Source organism: Bidens hawaiensis, unplaced genomic scaffold, assembly GCF_021521415.1.
Source record: "Bidens hawaiensis isolate Kalapana, Puna unplaced genomic scaffold, B.hawaiensis_p1.1 tig00016667_1, whole genome shotgun sequence".
Lineage (NCBI taxonomy): Eukaryota > Viridiplantae > Streptophyta > Magnoliopsida > Asterales > Asteraceae > Bidens > Bidens hawaiensis.
In genome coordinates, this window is record NW_027492526.1 from 109,589 (window position 1) to 133,534 (window position 23,946).

Genomic DNA, 23,946 nt, shown 5'->3' on the forward strand with positions numbered 1-23,946 from the left:
CAGAAATTCCCGAGTTTCTTGCTTGATCTTTGGGTATGATGCGGGTAGGTCTGTAACCTCCTCGCAAGTCAGGAGCGTTGAGTCCCACTTGTGTGGATTCTCCATGAGGTTTTGGTAGTTTTGAACATAGTGATCAATTATGTTAAAACCACCAATTCCATCCTGGAGCTTCAAACAACGTAGTTCTCGACGTTCCCGCTATGCGGGGATGTTATTTCCGTGTCCGCAAGCATTGCCCAGAAGATCCTTCTTGGTTTCAATTCTCTGCGGAGCGCTAGGTAAGTGAAGGGTTTTGCCTTAACACTGTACCCGCGCTCGTCTTACGGTTACTTTACTTCCAAGGTATTCCTGGCGTCCATTCCCTGCGGGTGCTAGGTATGTGAAGGGTTTTGCCTTAACACTGTACCCGCACCCGTCTTATAGTTACTTGGTTGCCGAGGTATTCTTGGCTTCAATTCCCTGCGGGTGCTAGGTATGTGAAGGGTTTTGCCTTAACACTGTACCCGCATCCGTCTTACGGTTACTTGGTTGCCAAGTTATTCTTGGCTTCAATTCCCTGCGGGTGCTAGGTATGTGAAGGGTTTTGCCTTAACACTGTACCCGCATCCGTCTTACGGTTACTTGGTTGCCAAGTTATTCTTGGCTTCAATTCCATGCGGGTGCTAGGTATGTGAAGGGTTTTGCCTTAACACTGTACCCGCATCCGTCTTACGGTTACTTGGTTGCCAAGTTATTTTTGGCTTCAATTCCCTGCGGGTGCTAGGTATGTGAAGGGTTTTGCCTTAACACTGTACCCGCATCCGTCTTACGGTTACTTGGTTGCCAAGTTATTTTTGGCTTCAATTCCCTGCGGGTGCTAGGTATGTGAAGGGTTTTGCCTTAACACTGTACCCGCATCCGTCTTACGGTTACTTGGTTGCCAAGGTAAGGGGTATTTTCCCGCTTACTTTTGAATCTTTTTGAATTTTGAAATTCGAAGAGTTGGTGAAAGGATAAGAACAGTCCAAACGTCTGAAACGTCGTGCGACGGTTTCTTCTGACTGTCAGGACGTGCAGGAAGTTATGGTGACGTGACAGTACATGGTCATTCCAGACGCTTTTTCAGGCGCGTGGGCGCGATTTTTCGGGCGCGTGGCCGCGAAATTAATGGTATGCGTCCTGTCAACAGCTGTTGCCAGCTTGCTTTTTTGCCACGTGTCATAGTTTCATTGCACCTTCGATTTCTCTATCTTCCGGATTAAATGCATCGCATTAATTGCGATTAGTATATAAAGGGGGAGAGGGTTCTTTGCTGAGACGTCTTATGACGATGCTATGAGCGCAGCCCTCAACGCTTCTCACGAGGATGGGGAAAAGGTCGGCTTCCTGCTTGGTCTAGGGTTCGTTGAGAAAGGCATCCCGCCTTCCAACTTCCCTTTGTATAATGTTGATACTGAAGCTGTTTATGACCAAGCAGTGAATCAGTATGCCGCCTTCCCGCATCCGGTGGTGGAGAAGGTGAACCAAGTTGCTGCTGCTGATGATGGGCTAGCTATCCTTAAAGCTTTCCTTGAACTACCACGCTCTACTGATGGTGCTGGTCCAAGTGGAAGTGGCCCTGAAGCCTGATCCTGAAGATCCCTTCCCACTGTTAGGATAGGAGTAGCTTGTATAGATTTTCTTGTAGGCGGGTAGTTACCCGGCCACTCTTGTAATGAATCATTGTGAAATATAAATCTTTGTGCGGGTAAGACCGCTACTTTCTTTGGATTCCTTGCTTTATAAACGTTATATGACTTGCATACTTTAGTTTAAATTAGCAATTTTCCAAGTGTTTAGAATAAGTTAACCTTTGAACGTGGTAGATAATAGGTTGAAGTTTTGCTTCCTCTTTCGTGATTGTGCGGGTAGGACCGTCACTTGCACTTAGTAGGATGGCTAAACTTCACCATCTGACCTGCGTGGAGGTTTTCCTCATCTTTTTTGAAATTTCTAAGTGTTAGGATAAGTTAACCTTTGAACGTGGTAGATAGTAGGTTGAAGTTTTGCTTCCTCTTTCGTGATTGTGCGGGTAGGACCGTCACTTGCACTTAGTAGGATGGCTAAACATTACGTACATCTGACCTGCGTGTAGGTTTTCCTCATCCTTTTGTTAGAAATTTTGTTTTGAATAAGTTTTCCGTTCGACGCGCGGTTGTCAATAGGTTAGTGTTCAGTTTCCTCTATCATGATTCATGCGGATAGACCGGCACTTTCATTTAGTGGGATGACTGAACTTTTCCCCTTCAACTGACCTGCGTGAAGGTTTGCCGTTTTTTGGGTTTATGCGGGTTTTGCCGCCTTCCCCACGCAACGACTTTCCACGTAATTATGCAGTGAAAACCGGCATATCCGTGTTGAATAAATTAACCGTTCGACGCGCGGTTGTTAATAGGTTAGTGTTCAGTTTCCTCTATCATGATTCATGCGGATAGACCGGCACTTTCATTTAGTGGGATGACTGAACTTTTCCCCTTCAACTGACCTGCGTGAAGGTTTGCCGTTTTTTGGGTTTATGCGGGTTTTGCCGCCTTCCCCATGCAACGACTTTCACACTTATGTATGCGGTGAAAACCGGCATCAGTGTTGATAGTTCATAAAGTATAAATGTAAAATCATCAGCGTCGATGTTCTAAGGAGAATCATTTCCATTAGAAGTGGCTCTTGGCCTTTTCTTTACAAATTTGGAATTGATCTACATGCAAACTGTGTAATTGAGCTCCCTTCCATGTTATTGGGAAGGGAGTGCCATCGAGCCGATACGCACCTGGTTCGGGATCTCGTTCTTTACGCAGCATGTAGTCTCCACATTGAAGCTGGAATTTTTATTTGTGTTTTCCCCAGCTGGGGTTCTACACGCATCAGCCTGCTCATCGTTCATTGCGCCACGAGGTGCGCGAGCGTCCCATCTCTGACAAATGCTTCGACCATGTCCTTTACGTCTGTGCATTCTTCAGTGTTGTGGCCTTTTGTCCTGTGAAAGTCACAGTATTTGCTCCGATCAGCATTGGGACGATGTCGGATTATTGGAGGCTTTGGCCATGGGAGCTCCTCAGTGGCGAATATCTCGGTGACGCTTTTGGTGAGCGGCGTCCATCTGGAGTTCTGGTTCGACTGTACGCTACCCCTTCCGCCTAACCGATGTTGCAAGCCGGATGAGGTGTCAAAGTTTACCCTTGACTGCCAAATGCCTAGCTTCCGCTTTTTGTTTAATCGGGCGGTAAGGACGTTGTCTTCTCTTGTTTTCTAGGTGTAGAGGTTTGTGCTCTGTGGGAGATCTCTACCCAGTTGCTTCTCCGTTTCCGCAAAGCGTTTAGCTGCTGTCATGATGGCATCCTATGTGGATGGCATGCCATCTTTACCCGTTAAGGTGCGGATGAGCTCTGGGTCGTTCGCGCCCTGAATAAAAGCAGCGCGAACAAGATCTTCGCTAATGTTACCCAGACTTAGCTTCTTTGAGTTGAAGCGAGTGATGAAGTCTAGCAAAGATTCATCTTCCTCTCGAATGCATTTGAGGATTGTCCATTGCTCCTCGGTATACTTTCTTTGCTGGCTGAAGTGTTGGCTAAACTTCTGTTGGAAGTCTGCCCAGTCGTAGATGTGGTTGACCGGTAGACGATCGAACCACGCTCTAGCAGCCCCAACAAGCGTCATTTGGAACATGTAACACCACGTAGGTTCCGTCCAACTACTGACGGTTGCCCCCGCTATGAATCTGTTCAAATGATCATCTGGGTCAGATATACCATCATATGTGCCTACGCTGGACATTTGTTTGGCACTTTTTGGGGCAACTGCTTCCGCAATGTCCCTTGCAAATTTGGACGTTCCCGCATTTGCAACGTTTGGTCTGAATGTTTTGGAGAAGTCACGTGGACTTCCACATGTGTTTTTTGGTTTGAAGGCTTCTCCAAAATGCCTTCTCGGTTGGGAGTTCGTTTCCTTACGCTTCCCTTTTGCCCTATGGCGAGGGTTCGTGTCGGTGTCGGATTCTTCCGAGTCATCGTCCAAGTATTCTTCGAATTCGTCAGCCTGTTGGACGGAACGCAAGCGTTCGTCCAACTCAGCTTGGAATTCCTTTTGACGTGCCTCCGCCCATGCCTTAACTTCATCGAGTGTTTGGCGGGGGAGTCTTGTTCGTTTATCTAACTGGGTATCGGTGATTCCCAGTGAGCGATTATTTACTGCACTTGCCCCAGCTTGGGTAACTGGGGTAGTGTTCGTAAAATTTACTTCACTTGCCCCGGCTTGGGTAACCGGGGTAGTGTTTGTAAAAACTGTGTAGCCGGTATTCCCCCCAGTAGCTGGGGTTGTGGTTACCGGAGTTTCTTTAACCATCTTTCCAGAAGTTTGAAAAAACTGGAGAAAAATGAAGTTCTAGCTTTTATGCACGGATGGGGTTCTCCACGTTCCTATGTTCAATTGTAATGTATTATCAGTTGGGCGTTTAGCTAACGATCTTCAATGTGCGGTGACTTTCTTTCCGATTTCTGTGTCATGCAGGGGTTACGCGAGAGGAACTTGATTGGTGCGGGTAGATATGAAGGTGGTTTGTACCGTATGGGGATGGTTAAAGGTGAAAGAAAGGCGATGAATGTAAACGTAGACACATGGCACAAGAGGTTGGGACATGCATCACAAGATAAACTTAATAAAGTTGATTTCCTTAGTAATATTTCTTTTAAATCTTGGAATAAAAATTGTGATTCTTGTTCAAAAGCCAAACATAAACGGTCTCCCTTTCCCACTAGTACCTCAAAAACAAGTGAGTGTTTTGATTTGGTCCATTGTGACATTTGGGGTCGCTATCGCACCCCTTCCCATTCACGGGCAAATTATTTTCTCACTATTGTTGACGATTATAGTAGAGCGGTATGGGTTTTTCTCATCAAGTATAAAAATAACGCTAGCAAATGCCTAATTGATTTTCACAAAATGGTAGAAATACAATTTGGAAAGTCGATCAAAAGAATTAGAAGCGATAACAGTGGTGAATTTATGTCAAATTTTATGAAGGAATTTTATACTAAGAATGGGATTTTGATTGAAACATCTTGTCCACACACACCACAACAAAACGGGGTGGTGGAAAGAAAACATAGACACTTGCTTGAAGTGGTACGGGCACTACGGTTTGAAGCAAGTTTACCTAAAAGTTTTTGGGGAGAATGTGTGTTAACGGCAGCTTATATCATCAATCGCCTTCCCTTTACGGTCATTGAAAACAAGACACCATAGGAACTAATATATGGCAAACAACCCGATTATGATCACATAAAAGTTTTCGGTTGCCTCACCTACTACCGGAACACCGATACAAAAGGTGACAAATTTGAAGAAAGGGGGAGTCCGGGCATTTTTTTGGGATACCTTCTCGGAGTCAAAGGCTACAAAATTTATGACATAAAAAGTGGGAAAATAATTGTGAGTAGAGACGTAAAATTTTGTGAATCCAATTTCCCTTTTGCTCATTTGGGATTGACCAATATGGCCATTGATGATTTTCTTGAAGTTGTGAGTGGAACAGCACAATGTGAGGAGGAATTTAATACCTTCACACCACATGTGCAAGATGAAGAACTAGCCCACTATAATCAAGCCAATTCACAAAGTGAATTACCAACCGTCACTGTGGACCCGAGCTCCAATGAAGATGCTACAACACCAGTCCATGTTGACAATACCGAACCCACCACTAAACAACATCAGCAAGCACCAACCCACCTTACTAAAAATGACACTGCTCCAATCGAAACCAAAAGCAAAAGAAGCTGAACTCAACCACAACACCTTCGCGAGTTCGTTGTCAACCTTCCCCCATCGGTCGACCACTCTCAACCCGCATCCAACCAAGGAACCTCCACGGTACACCCTATTGCTAATTTCATTTCTTATGATAAATTCTCTAATACTCACAAGGCTTTTCTAGCGGCCATTAGTTCCAAAAATGAGCCGAAATATTTTAAGCAAGCCATGCAGGATGATAACTGGATACAAGCTATGAGGAGGGAAATACGAGCCCTTGAAGAGAATGAAACTTGGACCCTTGAAACCTTGCCAAAAGGGAAACGAGCTATTGATTCCAAGTGGGTGTACAAAATAAAATACAAACCTAATGGTGAAATTGAGAGGTACAAGGGACGACTCTTTGCCAAGGGTTTCACACAGACAGAAGGCATTGACTATCATGATACCTTTGCACCCGTCGCCAAAATAGTCACGGTTAAAACGCTTCTCGCTGTTGCCATTAAAAGGGATTGGATTATTCACCAACTTGACGTGAATAATGCCTTTTTACACAGCAATTTGGAAGAAGAAGTTTACATGAAAATACCTCAAAGCTTCTCCAAGGAAAACGAAACTCGGGTTTGTCGGTTATGCAAATCTCTTTACGTCTTAAAACAAGCATCCCGAAACTGGTACCAAAAAATTTACATCCGCTCTTCTTACCCTTGGTTATCACCAATCCAAAGCCGATCATTCGTTGTTTACGTACAAAACACGGGATTCTTTTGTCGCGGCTCTCATCTATGTAGATGATGTCATTATTGTAGGCAATGACCCGGCCAAAATACAACAAACCAAATCCTCTCTTAACGACCGATTCAGTATCAAGGATCTCGGCCAACTAAAATACTTCCTTGGACTAGAAGTTACGAGGACACCCGATGGTTTGGTTCTTAGTCAAAGAAAATACACCTTGGATATCTTGGAAGACAGCGGTATGCAAGGGTGTCGACCAAGTTCTTTCCCTTTCGAGCAAAATTTGAAGTTGGATCGACGAGAAGAAGAGTCACCGGTCAATGCCAACCAATAAAGACGCTTGGTCGGACGACTTTTGTACCTACAGGACACCCGACCCGACATCGCATATTCAGTGAATGTTTTAAGTCAATTCGTAGCCAACCCACGTCAAAGTCACATGGAAGCCGCAACACGAGTTTTAAGGTACCTTAGAACCTCTCCCGAGCAAGGTATTCTCTTACCACGACATGGAGGAACCAACTTACTCGCATACTGTGATTCTGATTGAATCGGATGTCCCTACACTCGGCGATCTCGGACATGCTATCTTCTACTCTTTGGTGGTGCACCAATATCTTGGAAAACAAAAAAACAATCTTTGGTTTCACGTTCTTCCGCGGAAGCCGAATATAGAGCAATGGCCACTACTGTTAGTGAGATTTTATGGATGTGTTGGCTCCTTAAGGAATTGGGAATAGATACTACAGGACCTACTCCTTTATTCTGTGACAACCAGGCGGCTCGCCACATCGCAAACAATCCCGTCTTCCATGAACGAACCAAGCATGTTGAAATGGATTGTTATTTCGTTCGTGAACGAGTTGAGTCCAAAGAGATCACACCAGTGCAAATCGAGACGAAAATGCAAATTGCGGACCTATTCACCAAGGGATTAGGAGCACTTCACCTTCGGACGCTTCTCGACAAGATGGGCATTCGTGACCCCTATGCTCCATCTTGAGGGGGAGTATTGGATATCTTGGGTCAACTTTCCTATAATCTTCTCCTTGATTTGCTGCCCATAATTCCCTCCGTTTACAGCTGCCACATTCCTTACATCACTCCTAACAACTTTGCACTTTCATTTATAATGATGGTTGTGTTTTGTATTTAATAAGTTCCATACCTATTGTAATATTCATTCGAAATACACAGGAACACTTTTGATATCCTCTTTTATTTTAGAAAATGTTTGGCTCATATTTCAAAATATTTAAATAAACCTTTTCTTTCATTTATTTTAATCACATTAAAACTGTTTAATTATCTATATATTTTTATTTACTTGTTTAACCACTTAATTGAATGACTTGTTTAAACATTATAATCATGAAAATCATTCATATTCGTAATTTATTTATTACTAGTTTTTATCCCTCGATTGTGGGGTTTTTTTTTACATTTTTGAATTTTTTTATATTTTTTTGGAGTTTAATTTTATTTATTGGAAGAAAATTAATAATATATTTAAGGTTTGATGATTAAACAGTTTCACAAATAAATAAGATGTTATAACTCGTTTAAAAGTTATCTGGCTTTGGTGATACGTATGATCCGCTTATTTTTTTACTATAAAATTGTTTTTAATTATAAATAATATATATTTTTTAAATCGGATATTTTTAGTATACCCCTATTTTATAGGATTTCATATAAAATATTTGTTGAGATTGATTAATTTAATGAGATATTATAACCCATTTAATGACTATCTGGGTTTAGTGAGACCCATACCCGTGAAACCTTCATTTTTACAAATAAAACAATATGATAGCTTGAGAGAAAGTAGGAAACAAACAGAGAGCTTTTAAATGTTTGATTTATATATATTTAACATTTTTAAGAGATAGTAGGACATATTTAAGATACTATCTGGGTTAAGTGAGACCCATACCCGTGAAACCTTCATTTTTACAAATAAAACAATATGATAGCTTAAGAGAAAGTAGAAAACAAACAGAGAGCTTTTAAATGTTTGATTTATATATATTTAAGATTATTTGTGCTTCTTAAATTCCAAGTCACTATTGCTTATATATTACATCACTTTAATTCGTTTATTTACTTTGGACATATTTCAAAAATTAACATGACAAAATCTGAAAAGTATTCTTTAACTTTTCAAACTTATGAACATTGATTGTTTCTTGTTTTTCCCTGCTTGAATACTTGTTCAATTGGTTTGTAATCACTACAAGAAAAGGGTATTTCAGAAGCGACGTTTGTCGCCCCTAAAAGCCTGAAATGTCACTGTTAATATTTTTAGGGACGACGGGTTGACCCTAAAGAGACGCCCCTAACACTCCGTCACTAATAAGCCTTCTGTCATCCTTAAAAAGTGCTCGTCGCCCCTAAAAGCCTCTGAAATTTATAGAAAAAAATTCGTATGCCCGGCTTTTTTTCCAAATTTTCTAGAATAGATACGCTAGTTTTATACAAACATTTGTCATAACCATTCAAATATATCTAAAAAACTAACTAGTCCATATCTCGTCCTTGTCGCCCGTATCAACTTTGTTTCCTTTATTTGATGCCTTCTTCGAATCCATAAATTGCGAGAGTTGTGGATGTGCTATAAATCTTGGGTCTTGAAACATTAATTTGGTCCTACAAAACAAGGTATACATTATAAGTTAAAAAACCTGGATGTTATGAATAAACTTGACACAAAAGCAAGAATGTTAGTTTAGAAATGAGATAAGGAGTTTGACATGAACAAAATCGTTACCTGTACATCAATGAGTGAGAAAACTTGAGATAATATCTTCTGAAGAACGATTATTGAGACCTAATAGAATTATGCTAAGATGGTTAAAACAATGAGCATACAGGTAAGAGTGGTAGGGTGTAAACGAAATGATAATTTGGGTTAATAAATGATAAAATACGGGCCCGCTATAATTTGGCAATGGGAACTGTAATTTAAGGATAAAATACGGGCCCACTAAACGAAATGATAATTTGGGTTAATAAATGAAAACTTACGGTTATTCCTTTGCAAGGTATGCATTACTCCTTTACTGGCACCATCAGTAAGATATATGAGTTCTAGATCACTATCATTAGTTATAATAAAAATTGTTAGTTATGGTGCCAAACATCTTAAAAAAGAAGGCTCAAATTTGATCATAGAAGACAAAGATACTTATCAAGTTTCCTTAAAATCAAACTCTTTTACTTGAGAATCTGTTGTATCACACTGGTACTCATTCTACTTACCACCCTCAACTTCTACATCTCCCACTCCCACCTAAGCTGATAATCTAGCTAACACAAACAAGGACAGGAGCTACTACAATTTTGTCATGTTCGCTTGTGTGTAAATCATCACCTAAGCCCAGTTACTCTGTTTAATATGAAATAAAGTAAAAAAAACACTCCAACCACTTTAATATAAATATGTTCTCGGTTGACTTAATATTGGCGAACTATGAGTTTCATATATTGAGAAAGGCATAGTCCTGCCAACACTTTTACGGGCCTATGAAAACATATAAATGGTTATATCAATTAATTACATGTACTGCATCAAGAACTCCAAATACCAATCAAACACTAGCCTCTTCCAATTCCTCACGTGCAGCTTCCTCCTCAACAATTTCATCATTTTCCTATCCACCCTATAACATAAAGATCAACAATAATAACAAACTAAAACACTAAAGTTTATGTTAAAGCATCACATCTATTGATTCCATTTTTATAGTTGTTGTGAAAAACTGACATGAATGTTGAAACACTAAGAGTTAATGAAACTGTAAAAACGTTGTACGAGCCAAGATCTAGCCGCTAATACGATACAAATATGTTAAATACTATTCATTACATTAATGGTGGAATACATACATTATGGTGAATAACTTATGTCTAGAGAGAATCCATCATGATAACAACATGAAAATAACTTAGGCATAGATCTCTCATCCATTCAATGAATACGATAAGCCTATTTATAGGCATGGACCCCATTCGTTATATAATGCTAACGAATGGGGTGATCCTTTTCACGAATGGCTTCGCATACGTTAACTTAATCTCATTCGTTATGCTTCCATAACGAATGGGCTTATACCTTAACGAATAGCTAGTCTATAACGAATGGACCTCATTCATTACTGGATCATGCGAATGTAGATTTCTTAACGTATGAGGTCGTTCGTGTAACTATTCTAACGAATGTGTATGGTTATAACGATTGTGGATGTTATTTATAACGAATGTGGTCTATTCGTTCAAGGGTAACGAATGAGTAGACTGATTAACGAATGTGATCAGGAGAACGTATGGAATGACGAATAAAGCCTCATTCGTTCTTTGAGCTCATTCGTCATCGGGTTAGAAAAAATTTCTTAAATGAAACATTTCTGGGATATTTCTAATGTATTGGGTACTCTTCTCTCAAATTTTCGTGATATTTTTCCGGCTGAATTTTTACGCGTTTCGACTGGCTGAGGGGGAGACCACAAGTAATTTAAGGAGGAGTTTGTTTGAGATTTGTGAAGAATGCTCAAGACCTTGCTAATTTTGTCAAGAAAATGGGGATATAAAATTTCATAGAGTTTATTTAGCATTTATCTTCCTACCTTTGCAAGGGTTTCTTGAAAATTTACTGCAATTCGGGTGGTAATTTAATATTGCAAAGCTACATTTGACTGAGTTCAAGACTGCAATTGTTCTTTGATTGCTAATTGGTTTGTTTGGGATTGAAACCTGACTAGGTGTCTGTTCGTTAACTTCTTTCTGAGGGAATTTGATTCTGACTATGTTGCTATGAGTATACGACGCATTACTTCTGTTGAGGGGGACGATTCTCGAACGGGTTTATCTTACTGAAGAATATACGAGTCTTGTCATTGGATTGAAGAATTTGATCATTCAGGGTCTATTAATAAAGGTTGGAACTCTGAATCATATGCCCAAACATTAGTGCATCTTTGCGAATGGGATGTAGAAGAGCTTCAAAGAGTATATTTAGGATACACGTTATCAAGAGAGGGAAAACCGAAGTGAAAGATGTTGAATGATCTGGTTGTTCATGAAGATATGTGACGAGGTTAAGCGTAAAGATATGTCTTTCTTTACCGGTGCTGACAAATAGCTGATGAATTGTTGCTGATTGTTGAAAGATTAAACTATATCATACGCCAGTGGATGATCGGGATGATCTCCAAGAGTTGCTCACTTTGAGGAGGAGATATGATATGAGAGGCTACAAGTTATTGGTTTGCTGAGAAGACTTAAAGATTTGTCCGTTTGCACAAGCCTGAGAATCATCAGTCAAGGGGGAATCTGTTAGTGCATGATTTGTGACTGATGATTTGCAGTTAAAGTATTCGATAGCTACGGAAAAGGGGGAGTCTTGGTGTCCGTAGCCAATCGAATAAGTTATAGATAGTCTAGTTTGTATATTTAATGTAAAATGGCCATTCGCTATGGATTGTATAGCGAATGGGTCCATTCGTTAGTTTGCTAGGCTATTCGTTAAGTTAATACCAGCCCATTCTCTATGGATTGTATAGCGAATGGAGGACCATTAGTTATGAAGGCATAACGAATGATGGCTTATTCGTTAAGTTATTACCCATTCGTTATGGAGGTATAACGAATGGTATCTCATTCGTTACTACAATATAACGAATAAGACCAACTTAACGAATGGGAGCTGATGGCCTATAAATAGGCTGCTGCTGTTCATAATTTATATGAGATCCGTGCCTAAGTTATTTTCATGTTGTTAGCATGCCAGATTCTCTCTAGACATAAGTTATTCACCATAATGTATGTATTCCACCATTAACGTAACGAGTAGAACATATTGGTGTCGTATTGATGTATCGTGTTAGCGGCTAGATCTTGGCTCGTATAGCGTTTTTACAATTGGTATCAGCTTGTTGAACACTAGTTTATGAGCTTCGATCAATATGAATTCATTATATTGATTAGATCTAGGATCTAGTTATGTGATATACCTTATGTGCTAGGTTATGATCAATAATATTAGTTGAAGTATTGAGAGAGTAATTTGGTAGAGTGATAATATACTACAAATCAACACTTAAATTACTTAAGGCATGAACAGCCTTATATAGAAGATGAGATGCCATTCGTTACACATCCCGTAAAGAATGGCCTCCATTCGTGTTCCTTACATACGTTATCAATATGGTATAGCGAATGACTCGTTCTCTATCCCCATTCGTCAACATTCAATGACGAATGGATCTAATATATAACGGCTAAGTTCTTTTCGTTAAACATCCTTAACGAATGGACATTTACATATAACGATTAAGGTTCATTTGTTAAACATCCTTAACGAATGAACCATAATTAACAACGAATGGGATCATTCTTTAAACATCCTTAACGAATGAGCCTTACATAACGAATGGGTTATAATTACTTAAACGCCCTTTTACATTAAAATAATAATAAATTACAAATGACTATTAAAAGACTCGAGACGACAAAACCATGCACTAACAAACAACCCCTCGTCTTGAGCGCTTTGTCTTTAAATTACTTGAATCTCCTCGTCTTCCAATCTCGACAACTATGAATCCCGAACGCAAGGCACACACGCACAACGCATTGTCTAAGATAAATTAACGAGCCACATCAGATCGATGACTCATATGAAGCTGGTCTTCAATCCCTTTCCCAGCACAATGACCTCCTCGCCTGTCCGATTATCATACTACCATTGATTGAACGATAGGTGAAGACTCTGCGGAAAAGTCTTCACCGCTACACGTTTCATGGTCTTAGGCGGTTTAACTTTAAGTACAAGTTTCCTCCAACCCGTACGAGGATCAATTTCGTCAACATACTTATGGGTTGGGACTTGTGGCTTAAAGAATTTAAATCCATGGTTGACCTCGAAGAGTAGATGTTGGTGAAATCATTTTGATAATCGATCTCCACCACGATTAATAAACGGCCTATTGGCGAGTGTTCGCACATCCCACCTCAGCAGTGCGAGAACGTCAATGATGTATTGAAAATACTGAACGTCGTTCTCCCACTTAATAATACACACTTTCAATTCAGATTCATACAACCAAGAAACAATATCACCTTTAATTGTTTTGCACAACTTTAAATGTAGTCTTTTGATTTGCTTTGGCTCGTGCAGCAGCATCCAGTTGTTGTTCTCGATCGATGTACCTGTAAGCTTCAATAATATTACGAGCTCTTTTGCTACGATTCTTGAACCAGCCTAAGATGTCAGCTTCAGATGGATCAGATTCTCTTTTAGGCATCTTTTCTTTCTTCTTTGTAGTCTTCTCCAGATGATCTTCAGCAGCTTTAACATAATCGTCAGTTAATGTGGGAACACCCTGATCAACGTTTGAACGATGATACAGATCCAGATATTCCTCTGTTGTGACATCTTCCATCTTGATCTCCTCGTCTTCATATATAAACTACGTATTCCCGTGTGAAATACTCGCATCCAGCAACACCTCATCATCATTAACGACTTCCACATTTTCCTCAGCCTCCTACGCGTCCAACTCTTCATCGTTCAGCCCTAATAATAGTGAAATCTGTTCTCGAGTTATGGCATGATCGACGAATTTTCCTTCTTCGATATCATTCGCGTTGGCAGTTCTTATCACCACCCCCTTTTTAAAATCCATAAATAGTATAGTGTTGGCTTTGATCGACTTTATAGGTTGAACATTTTTCGAGTCCTGATAGACAACTATATGTCGGTCATTGCCTTCACCACCACCACCACCACCACTAGTACCAGCCCCAGATGATGAGCCGTGAGCTTGTTTCGGCTCACTTCCACCAGCACTTGGAGCATTGGGATCCTTTTCATCATCATCATTCTTCAACTTCTTTAACGCATCATCCTTACATGTTAGCTAAAGAATGAGATCTTCCTGCTCCTTGATCTTCACCCCATGAGCCGCCACAATCTCACGCAGCACTTTTGTTTCCTTTTGAAAATATGATACGTACCTTATCAGACAACGTTGATTTGTCATCATCTATTCTTGAGCCAGACGATCAGCCGCCGTTTGATTCTCGTATAAGTGAATCAGACTAAAAAGTATGTCCATCTGATGGGTAGGGGCAAAGCATGAAACATAGCTGATGTGTTGTAAAAAACACTTACTTTTCGTACCATTTTATCATATTTTAATTGCTTAATAGTTTAATTAATAAGAGTTATAGCTTGTTTTTGCTTGATTTTACAAAGATGGATGATTACTTGTAGTTTTTGAGTTTTAAGGAAGAAAAGAGTAAAGTTTGGAGACTCTAGGGGTCTTTTTGAGAAACTTTGAAAACTACAACTCAAGGCCCGACCCAAGCCCACAAGTTTCAAGCCTTACATGCATAATATATTAATTTAATAAAAAAAAAGAAAACCCTAACTCCTGCCCACATTTCCGATCGGACCAGTGGCAGCAACAAAGAAAAGGAAGAAAAAAGCTAGGTGGCAGCTAGGTGACGGCTAGAAGAAGAGAACGAAGACCAAGGACAGTTGTATACAGCAGCTAGGGACTTTAAGAAACCATAAACTCAGCCATATACTTAAGTATAACTCTTATAAACTTTGTTCTTATACTCAAGTTTCATAACTAGTTACTTTGATCTTTTACTTTGAATTGTTTTGTAAGTAAAGTGAAGATTGACTTGTTTTTGATTGTTATTGAATCTTGAATGAGTTTAATTATGTTTATGTTGATGTTTATGATGTTTAACTTAAGTATTAGCTGCTGTCCAAAACTAATGTTAGGGTAAACTAGTTAGTTCTACCCAGGTTAGATGAATATTGTTAGGTTTTAGTAAGTAATTTGGATTGTTGATCATCATGACTTGAATTGTTAATGAAAAGTTTGGTTACACATTGAAATAGGTTGTGTTTATTGGCTGTGTTTTGATTAATTATACTCAATTACCTCTTGCTTTGATTGATTGAATCGGTTTTGGTTGATTTTAGCTTGTTTGAACTCTTTAGTTTGTGTTTAGAGATTGTTTGCGGGGTGTACAACCGTAGGTTTAAGTTGGGTATCTTGATTAGTTAAAATCAGTGGTTAGGAACCTTCTTAGAGACCGAGAGGTGATAGCAAGTAGGGTCGTCTCATAGTTATTACTTTTTAGGATTAGGATCGCGCGAGAGCGGGTTCGGTTCTTGTCGGGTTTAGGTTTGTGAGCGATTAGTTGACCTAGTTTAAGTTAAACTAAATTGTTCCTCTATCCTTGGTTGCGTAGTATTCGTCTCCATTAGTGTAGGGTGTCAGTGAAACCGAGAGGAGAGTCGACATTAGAACACTTTAGCAATTCGTTTCTCGGTTAGTTCTTAAAATCAACTAAGTGTAGGTTTGGATTTGTTAGTGAGACCGAGAGGTGATCTAGCTTTCTTGAGTGAACCTTAGGGGGTGTTTGGTAGAGGGAATTGAAGGGTGAGAAATGGAATTGGAAAGAATTCTCTTGTTTGTTTATGAAAGAAAGAGGTGAGAAATGGAAATAAACCATTTCCATTTCTCTGATTTTGTTTCTCTACAAAAAGTGGAAAAATGGATTTCTCTGATTTCATTTCTCAGCCTCACGCCTCTCCCTGCCATCTGAGCTTGCCGCGTTTCACCGGACCAACAAAACCACTGGTAACGATTGCTTTATCTTCAACGGATTCAAACTATCCATAATCTGTAATATATTTTCAATTCAAGTTTGCAACCATTTGATTTTGATTTCTAGGGTTTTGATTCCTAAACATGAAACAAGCAGGAGTTCTCATTCTTTCTACAACACAACTAGGGTTTTTCTTTCCTCTTGAAGAACAAATCCCAAATTTCAAAACCCTCAAATCAATCTCTTGTTGCAGATCGAATTGGGAGGATGGGAAGAGGCAAGTTTAAGGGCAAGCCTACCGGCCGCCGTCAATTCTCCACTCCCGAAGAGACGCGTATGTCAATTCAATACACTCCTGCTTTTATTACCATTAATATTCGTTTCTATTGTTGATTGATTGTTATTCGATTCATATCTGATGTATGTAAGTTTGCAATTCATGAGTGGATCCGTCTTACGCTGATTTAGGGTTCAATTTGGGGTTTTAGCTGAAGTTAGGTCTTGTGATTGGTTAATTTAAGATTGTGATTTCAAATTGATGATTATATGTGATGGTCATTGGAATAATCAGTTTGAAGATGTGAATCTGTTTGATTAATATGGGTTTAATTCACTACATGTTAAACAGAGGAGCTGCTGCTTTATGTATTAACTTATTAATTAATGTTAATATAAAATTAGTATGCAACAAAGGAGCAATGTTTTAAAAGATTCTCAATATGCCAGATGAGTGTTGACTATCGAGCAAGGTTGTGGTAGTCACTAGTTGGGCGGTGGGGTGGAATATCTCTGGAAACCGCTGATTTTGGTTGGAATCAGGCCAGAAAACGCCGACCAAGTCTGATTTATTCCGAGTTTGGTTGGCCGTTAGACTGATTAGACCAAAATTAATTAGTAGGGTGGGGACCAGTTATTAATCGGGGATTAATAGGCGCCTAGTCGGGATTTTTACAACCATGCTATTGAGTTTTGACCTTGTGCATGATCAATGAACCTTTCTTGTTAAATATATCTTTTTGTTGTAACGGTTGAAATTTGATAATTCTTTAGCGCGATAATTAATTTTGTTTTGTTTTTTTCTTGGTGGTTGCAGTTGCCGGGTACTTCTTCTCGCCCACAGCACGTTCAAAAAGGTAAATATGGAGGTTAATTTGTAACGGTTATTAATGTTCCAAAAAGCTTAAAGTAGGTAGGGCTAATTAGTATTTATTATATGTTTTACCAGGAAGAAGCTGAGGTTGAATTTGAGGAGGAAAGATCTGATGAAGAATCTGAGGAGTCATCGGATGAAGAATCTGACGTTAGTCAAGTTTGACTTTTTGTAAATCTTTATCAATATAATGTTTGCTCATATACTTGATTTGTTTTATTTATTGTTATTTTAGAGGAAGAAAGGAACCCAAGGTGTTATTGAAATTGAGAACCCAAATATGGCTAGGCCCAAGACCTTGAAAGCAAAAGATGCTGATGTAAGTTATTATATGTATAAAATCATTATTGAATATGTATTTTGTTTTTTTTGTTACTAATTTGGATTGGCTAATGATTGCTCTTGCTGTTTAGCTGGATAAAACAACTGAGCTATCTAGACGTGAACGGTTAGTAAATTCTTTCTTTTTTTATTTTTATTTCTTTTGTATCCACTTTGGTGTTTTAAGGAAGCCACAAGTATTGAATATGTTTTGCTTGAACTGGGTTTGGGCAAAACATGCCAGCTTTTCTCTGAACCACTTGAGGACTCCATGTATTAAATATCATCACAAAAGCTATTTTAGAAAAGTAATGATCTAATTTTCACAAACAAAGGGATTTATGATATTATACGCATTTGAGTAGTTTCAACAACTTTCAAGTTTCAATCAATTCACTTGTTACTTTTTCTTACCTGTTTGTTTTGCTATTGGTTTAAGTAAGCATATAATTATAATATCACCGGATGCTCATGAAAAACGAGGAAGCGCAAATGCATTTAAATCACGTGTTTAATTTTATGTTGCAGTGAAGAAATTGCGAAACAGAGGGCTCATGAAAGGTATATGAAGTTGCAAGAACAGGGTAAAACAGAACAAGCAAGAAAGAATTTGGGTGAGCATTCTGATATTTATTTGAAATTATATAATTGTTGTGCAAAATATGCACATGAAATTCATATAGCATTTATATATGTATATTTTTTTGGAAAAAAACTTGATAATTTTACTAATTTCTAATGCTACTATGGCCAATATATATATATATATATATATATATATATATATATATATATATATTCCAATAAATGTGACTTATAATTTAGCTCTTTTATTGATTTTTTATTTCATCTATATATATTCAAATGGTGACTTTGATTCGTGTATTGTATTTGCCAGAGCGTTTGGCTCTTATCCGACAACAAAGGGCAGAAGCTGCTAAGAAGCGAGAAGAAGAGAAGGCTGGTAATGTTCAAAGTTCTTTTTGTTTTTTAAAAGCTGGGTTTGGTAACGGGTCAACGATGGTTTCCATCAAAACGGTTTTTTTAGTCTTGTTCATGATTTGGTTAGGTTGACAACTTGACACAAAACACTATTTTAGAAGTTATAAATAGCAACTATGTTAAATAAAAACTATATTGTACACTGGTCTACTTTTCAGATAGTATGAATGTATGATTTTGGTTAATGATGCTACCTATTTGGAACTAGATAGAAGTATAAAACATACTTTATTGTACATAAAAAGTTGAACAAACTAAAGTGCTAACGTTTATATTACTTAGTAAAGCAATACATGCCTATTGTTGGGGTATCTATGTTTTTATCATTTAAATTATCTTAAAAGCAACTTTGCATAAATCATTGATTGGTTTTGGTCTCTTGTTAACTCTGGTTATTTTTTGCCAAAATTTTCTCAAGTTTTAATGTTCTTTTTCTGTATGTTTTAATAAATGAAAACATCTTACATATTTATAAATGTACAAACATATATTATTCAACCTTGAACATTAGCTAGAGCAACACCCTGCATTATTTTTATTGACAGTAGGTACATCATCTTTCCCTCCAACATCAATTGTTTTGCCTTTTGATGGTACCGTAGAATCATTACTGACGTCGAGCACCCGTTTGCTCACGACATGATAAATCCGAGTCAACACTTCGGTGAAAGCGTTCTCAACGTTTATCGATTCGAGTGCTGATGTTTCCATGAAAAAGTTGTTCTCTTTCTGCACAAACATCTTTGCATCTTCTGTTTGAATGGCACGTAGGTGTCGAAGGTCCGCTTTGTTCTCCACGAGCATGATCACAATGTTGTGATCTGTGTGGTCCCGAAGCTCTTTAAGCCATCTTTCAACGTTTTCAAATGTTACGTGCCTTGTGATGTATGGTTGAAGTATGTTTTGTATGTGAATTGGTTTTAACTATGGTTGATGTTTTTTGCTTAAAAACTATGTTTTGTATGTGAATTGGTTTGATCAATGCATATTTTGGTTGGAATTTATGCATCTTTTTATATGTTTTTTATTTTTTAATAAATATTTTTTATGAAAAAAATACTTGTGCTAATGATAAAGTTGATATAATTCTCTGTTTATTTTCTATGTACCAAACAAGAGAAATGATTCTCAGCTATATTTCTCTACTGAAATCTCTGTACTACCAAACAGAACAGTCAATTCTCATTCTCACGACCAATTCCCTTTCTCTGCAATTCCATTTCTCTACAATTCCATTCTCTGTACCAAACACCCCCTTAGTTGTTTCATCCTTAGATACCAGTGTCGTGAGATTCTTTAATCCATTAGCTTATTATACCTTCAATTGGATTTTTCCCTAGTTAGACGTTTTATCCATTGATAAGTCTCTTTCTCAAAGTTTCGTCTAGTCTTGTTAAGTTAAGTCTTTTAAGTTAATTTAAGTAAGTTAGTTCAAATAGTTAATAATTAAAAATCAATTAAAAAATATTATTCTTAGGTGAGTCCTGGTTAGTGTTAAGTATTAAGAACGTTTTACGTATCCTTGTGTTCGATACTTGGACTTCCTTAGGTCTATACTATTTTTGATCGGTACACTTGCCGGTTGTGTGTGAATTCATTAGATTTTTGTTATATATATTTAAAGCTTAGTTGTGAGTTACTCAGAAAGAGCATCATTAGACACACTTCAAGTTTTTGGCGCCGTTGCCGGGGACACGATTAGAGGCGTATTGAGAATGACTCGATTTAGGACTTACCTTGTTTGCTACTTGTTTTTCTTATTTGCTTTGTTTGTTAGTTAAAAATAGTTTAGCTAATCTTTGTTTACTTTGTTTATTTTAATAGTTGTATGCGACGTACTCGATCTCTAGGACCGCCAGAAGCTGAAGGATTTCCCGAACTAGAAAGAGAGTTGCGTGAGAGACGTCGTACCAGACCGTCTTCCAGTCTTCTACGTCCATCGGTAACACATCCTCTTCTCCTACTTTTTCTGATCCCGTCATTAGGGATAGGATTATGGGCGACGCAACACCACAGAGGAGGACAGTTGCAGACCGGGACCGTTCGGTCAACGCTGGCGCGAGATCTAGCATTGCTCCACCAGCCATCGGAGTTCTCACGACTTGGCAGATTCCATCTAATATTCTAAACACGATTTCTCATTTTGCTCATTTTCACGGGTTTCTCCATGAGAACCCACATTCTCATCTCGCTCGTATTACACGTATTTGCGACACTTTTCATCTTGCCGGCTTATCTGAAGAAGCCATCAAACTCCGCATTTTTCCATTCTCACTCGTTGATCATGCGAGTCTGTGGCTTGAGTCCATCCCATAGGGATCCATTGCTACTTAGGCTGCCATGCAGACCCAATTTCTTGAGAAATACGATCCTCCGGCTAAGGCCGCTCGTTTGCGTAACCAGATTCACTCTTTCCAGATGGAGGAAACCGAGAACTTCTACGAGGAGTGGGAGAGATTTAAAAATTTACTCACTTTATGTCCGAACCACGGCCTGCAAGACTGGGCAGTTGTTGAAAAATTTATAACGGAGTGACATACGCGACTCAGAGTATGCTCGACACGGCTGCGAGAGGTAACTTATTGAAAATGAAGGATACGGATGAGTGCATTGATATTATAACAAGTTAGCCATGAGTGGATACTAGCGACCACCAGCTAAGAGTACCAAGACCGCCGATTCCCTATCACGCGACATGCATCCGGTCGACACGAGCACCGCACTTGCGGCACATGTTGAGGCGTTGGTGAAGATCGTTAAGGACTTGCAGGTGAAAAGTAAATTGTGCGAGATCTGTAGAGGAGGGCATGATACCGTTCAGTGCCCTGTAGGTTTCCAGGAGGAGACTGTAGACTTTGTTAATAATGCAAACCGAAATCAAAACTCTTTAAATTCTTATAATTCAGGGTGGAGAGGTAACCAAAATTCCAACTGGAGGAACGGAAATCAGTCCGGCTTCCATCAGCGTCAGAGTCTTTTCCAGGATTCAGGTGAGGGAACGAGTAGTGGGGAGAAGAAGCCCACGTTAGAGGAGATGATGGCACAGCAGACACAGATGCTGTCGCAACTTATGACTCGAGAGGACTCCCGTCACAAAGAGACTCAAGAGAAATTTTGGGAGCACGAGTCATTCATGAGAAATCAGGGAGCATCCATTCAGAATCTCTAGCGTCAGATGGGAGATATTGCGAGTCGATTAAATGATAGTTCGCCAGGTACACTTCCGAGTAACACTGAACAAAATCCGAAGGCGTTCGCGAAGGCTGTGACGATGAGGAGCGATGCAGGGGCACGTAGTGAGCCCGTGAATCAGGAGCCTGCAGTAGATGTAGAGGAGCAGGTAGACGAGGAGATTTAGTTGGAGTTTCCACCGGCCAAGGTGCATCAGAGGTGCGGCCTAGGAAGTACAGCACAGGCCGAGAACCATCCATTACTCAGCACACCAGCGAGATTCTACAAACCTTGACTTCCATATCCCGGGAGAGTCCGTAGGGATAGAGACGAGGAGCAAAACTCCAAATTTCTTGACCTTTTGAAACAACTTCATCTTACCATTCCATTCCTTGAGGCACTCACGCAAATGCCCATATATGCAAAGTTCCTTAAGGATATTCTTTCAAGAAAAGAGAAGTTAGCTAAAGTCTCTTCCATTCCTCTGAGTGCTGGTTGCTCTGCAGTCTTATACAGAATGTTACAAGAAAAGATGTCCGATCATGGGATTTTCACGATTTCCTACATCTTGAGTGATAATACGGTTGTTCATGCGCTGGCGGATCTTGGTGCCAGTATTAATCTCATGTCGTATTCCGTGTATCGCATGTTGCGTCTAGGAGAACCATGTCCTACCCAGATGAGCATCCACCTTGCTGATCATTCTGTGAAATACCCCCGAGTCAAAAAGTTCATCTTCCCAGTGGACTTTGTCATCTTGGATATGAACGATGATGATAGTGTCCCACTTATCTTGGGCCGACCATTCCTTGCCACTGCACAGGCGTTGATAGACGTCTGCGAGGGTAAGTTGATCTTAAGAGTTGGAGATGAAAACGTCACCTTTGACGTTCGACAGTCACTGAAGCACCGCACCCCAAGTCTGCTGACGACTCCTTATACTTCATTGATACCATCATGGAACATGTTGGGGAGTTTTTCAGCGAAATCAGTGGAGGATCTGCCTCCGACACCCAGATTCTCGATAGGGAGATTCCATAGATTGAGATGGTTGCCCTGACCAATCATTCCTTAGATGACGACACCGAGTCACATATCCCTAAATCTGGCGTGTCTGCTGAGATCGTACAAGATGATCCTATGGACCGACCTTCCGTCGAGAGTCCTCCCTTAGAGTATGGGTTTTTAGATGAAGAGAGGAAACTGCCAGTTATCATTGCATCTGCTTTGACGGAGGTCGAGAAGGAGAAGTTGTTGAGGGTGCTACGAGAGCACAAAGAGGCTATTGCATGGAAGATTATCGACATTAAGGGTATCATCCCTTCGTTTTGCACTCATAAAATCCTCATGGAGGAAAATTTCAAAACTGTCGTTCAGCCGCAATGTCGGCTTAATCCGAAAATGCAAGAGGTCATGAAGAAGGAGATCATTAAACTCCTTGATGCGGGGATCATTTTCCCAATTTCTGATAGTGCTTGGGTGAGTCTAGTCCAAGTGGTTCCTAAAAAGGGTGGCATGACTGTCGTCACCAATGAGATGAATGAGCTTATTCCCACTAGGACTGTGACGGGATGGCGAGCCTGCATTGACTATCGCAGACTAAATGATGCTACCAGGAAAGACCACTTTCCTTTACCCTTCATTGATCAGATGTTGGAGCGTTTAGCAGGTCAGTAGTACTACTGCTTCTTAGATGGTTTCTCTGGGTACTTCCAGGTTACGATAGCTCCCGATGACCAGGAGAAAACAACTTTCACTTGCCCTTACGGAGTATGCCGTTCGGACTTCGTAACGCTCCGGCCACATTCCAGAGGTGTATGGTGGCCATTTCCCATGATATGATCGAGGAATCCATGGAAGTGTTCATGGACTATTTTTGTGTATTTGGGAGTTCCTTCGATCATTGTTTGTCTAATCTTGAGAGGTTGATGTCCCGCTGTGTCGACACCAACCTAGTCCTTAACTGGGAGAAGTGTTATTTCATGGTTTGCAAGGGCATTGTTCCGGGGCTTTGGATTTAGAGTGCGGGGATAGAGGTTGACCGAGTGAAGTTCGAGACCATATCTAATCTTCCCCTCCCACTTCTGTGAGATCCATTCGTAGCTTTCTAGGTCATGCCGGGTTCTACTGCTGGTTCATCAACGACTTTTCAAAAATCGCGACACCCA

The 23,946-nt window shown here is 39.6% G+C and overlaps 1 protein-coding gene and 1 pseudogene across 1 annotated transcript; one reads left to right on the top strand and one right to left on the bottom strand.

Annotated features, from left to right (window-relative positions):
- The first annotated feature begins 16,277 nt into the window (after nucleotides 1–16,277).
- On the top strand, nucleotides 16,278–18,806 carry LOC143551829 (uncharacterized). Its single transcript, XM_077042175.1, has 7 exons — nucleotides 16,278–16,411; nucleotides 17,228–17,267; nucleotides 17,360–17,434; nucleotides 17,520–17,603; nucleotides 17,698–17,732; nucleotides 18,134–18,219; nucleotides 18,504–18,806. Exons 1-7 carry the CDS (start codon nucleotides 16,278–16,280, stop codon nucleotides 18,677–18,679), a joined length of 630 nt encoding a protein of 209 aa, XP_076898290.1. The 3' UTR covers nucleotides 18,680–18,806.
- Nucleotides 18,807–19,114: 308 nt separating this feature from the next.
- Nucleotides 19,115–19,411, bottom strand: LOC143551831 (ras-related protein RABA1g pseudogene; annotated as a pseudogene).
- Between the last annotated feature and the right edge of the window lie 4,535 nt (nucleotides 19,412–23,946).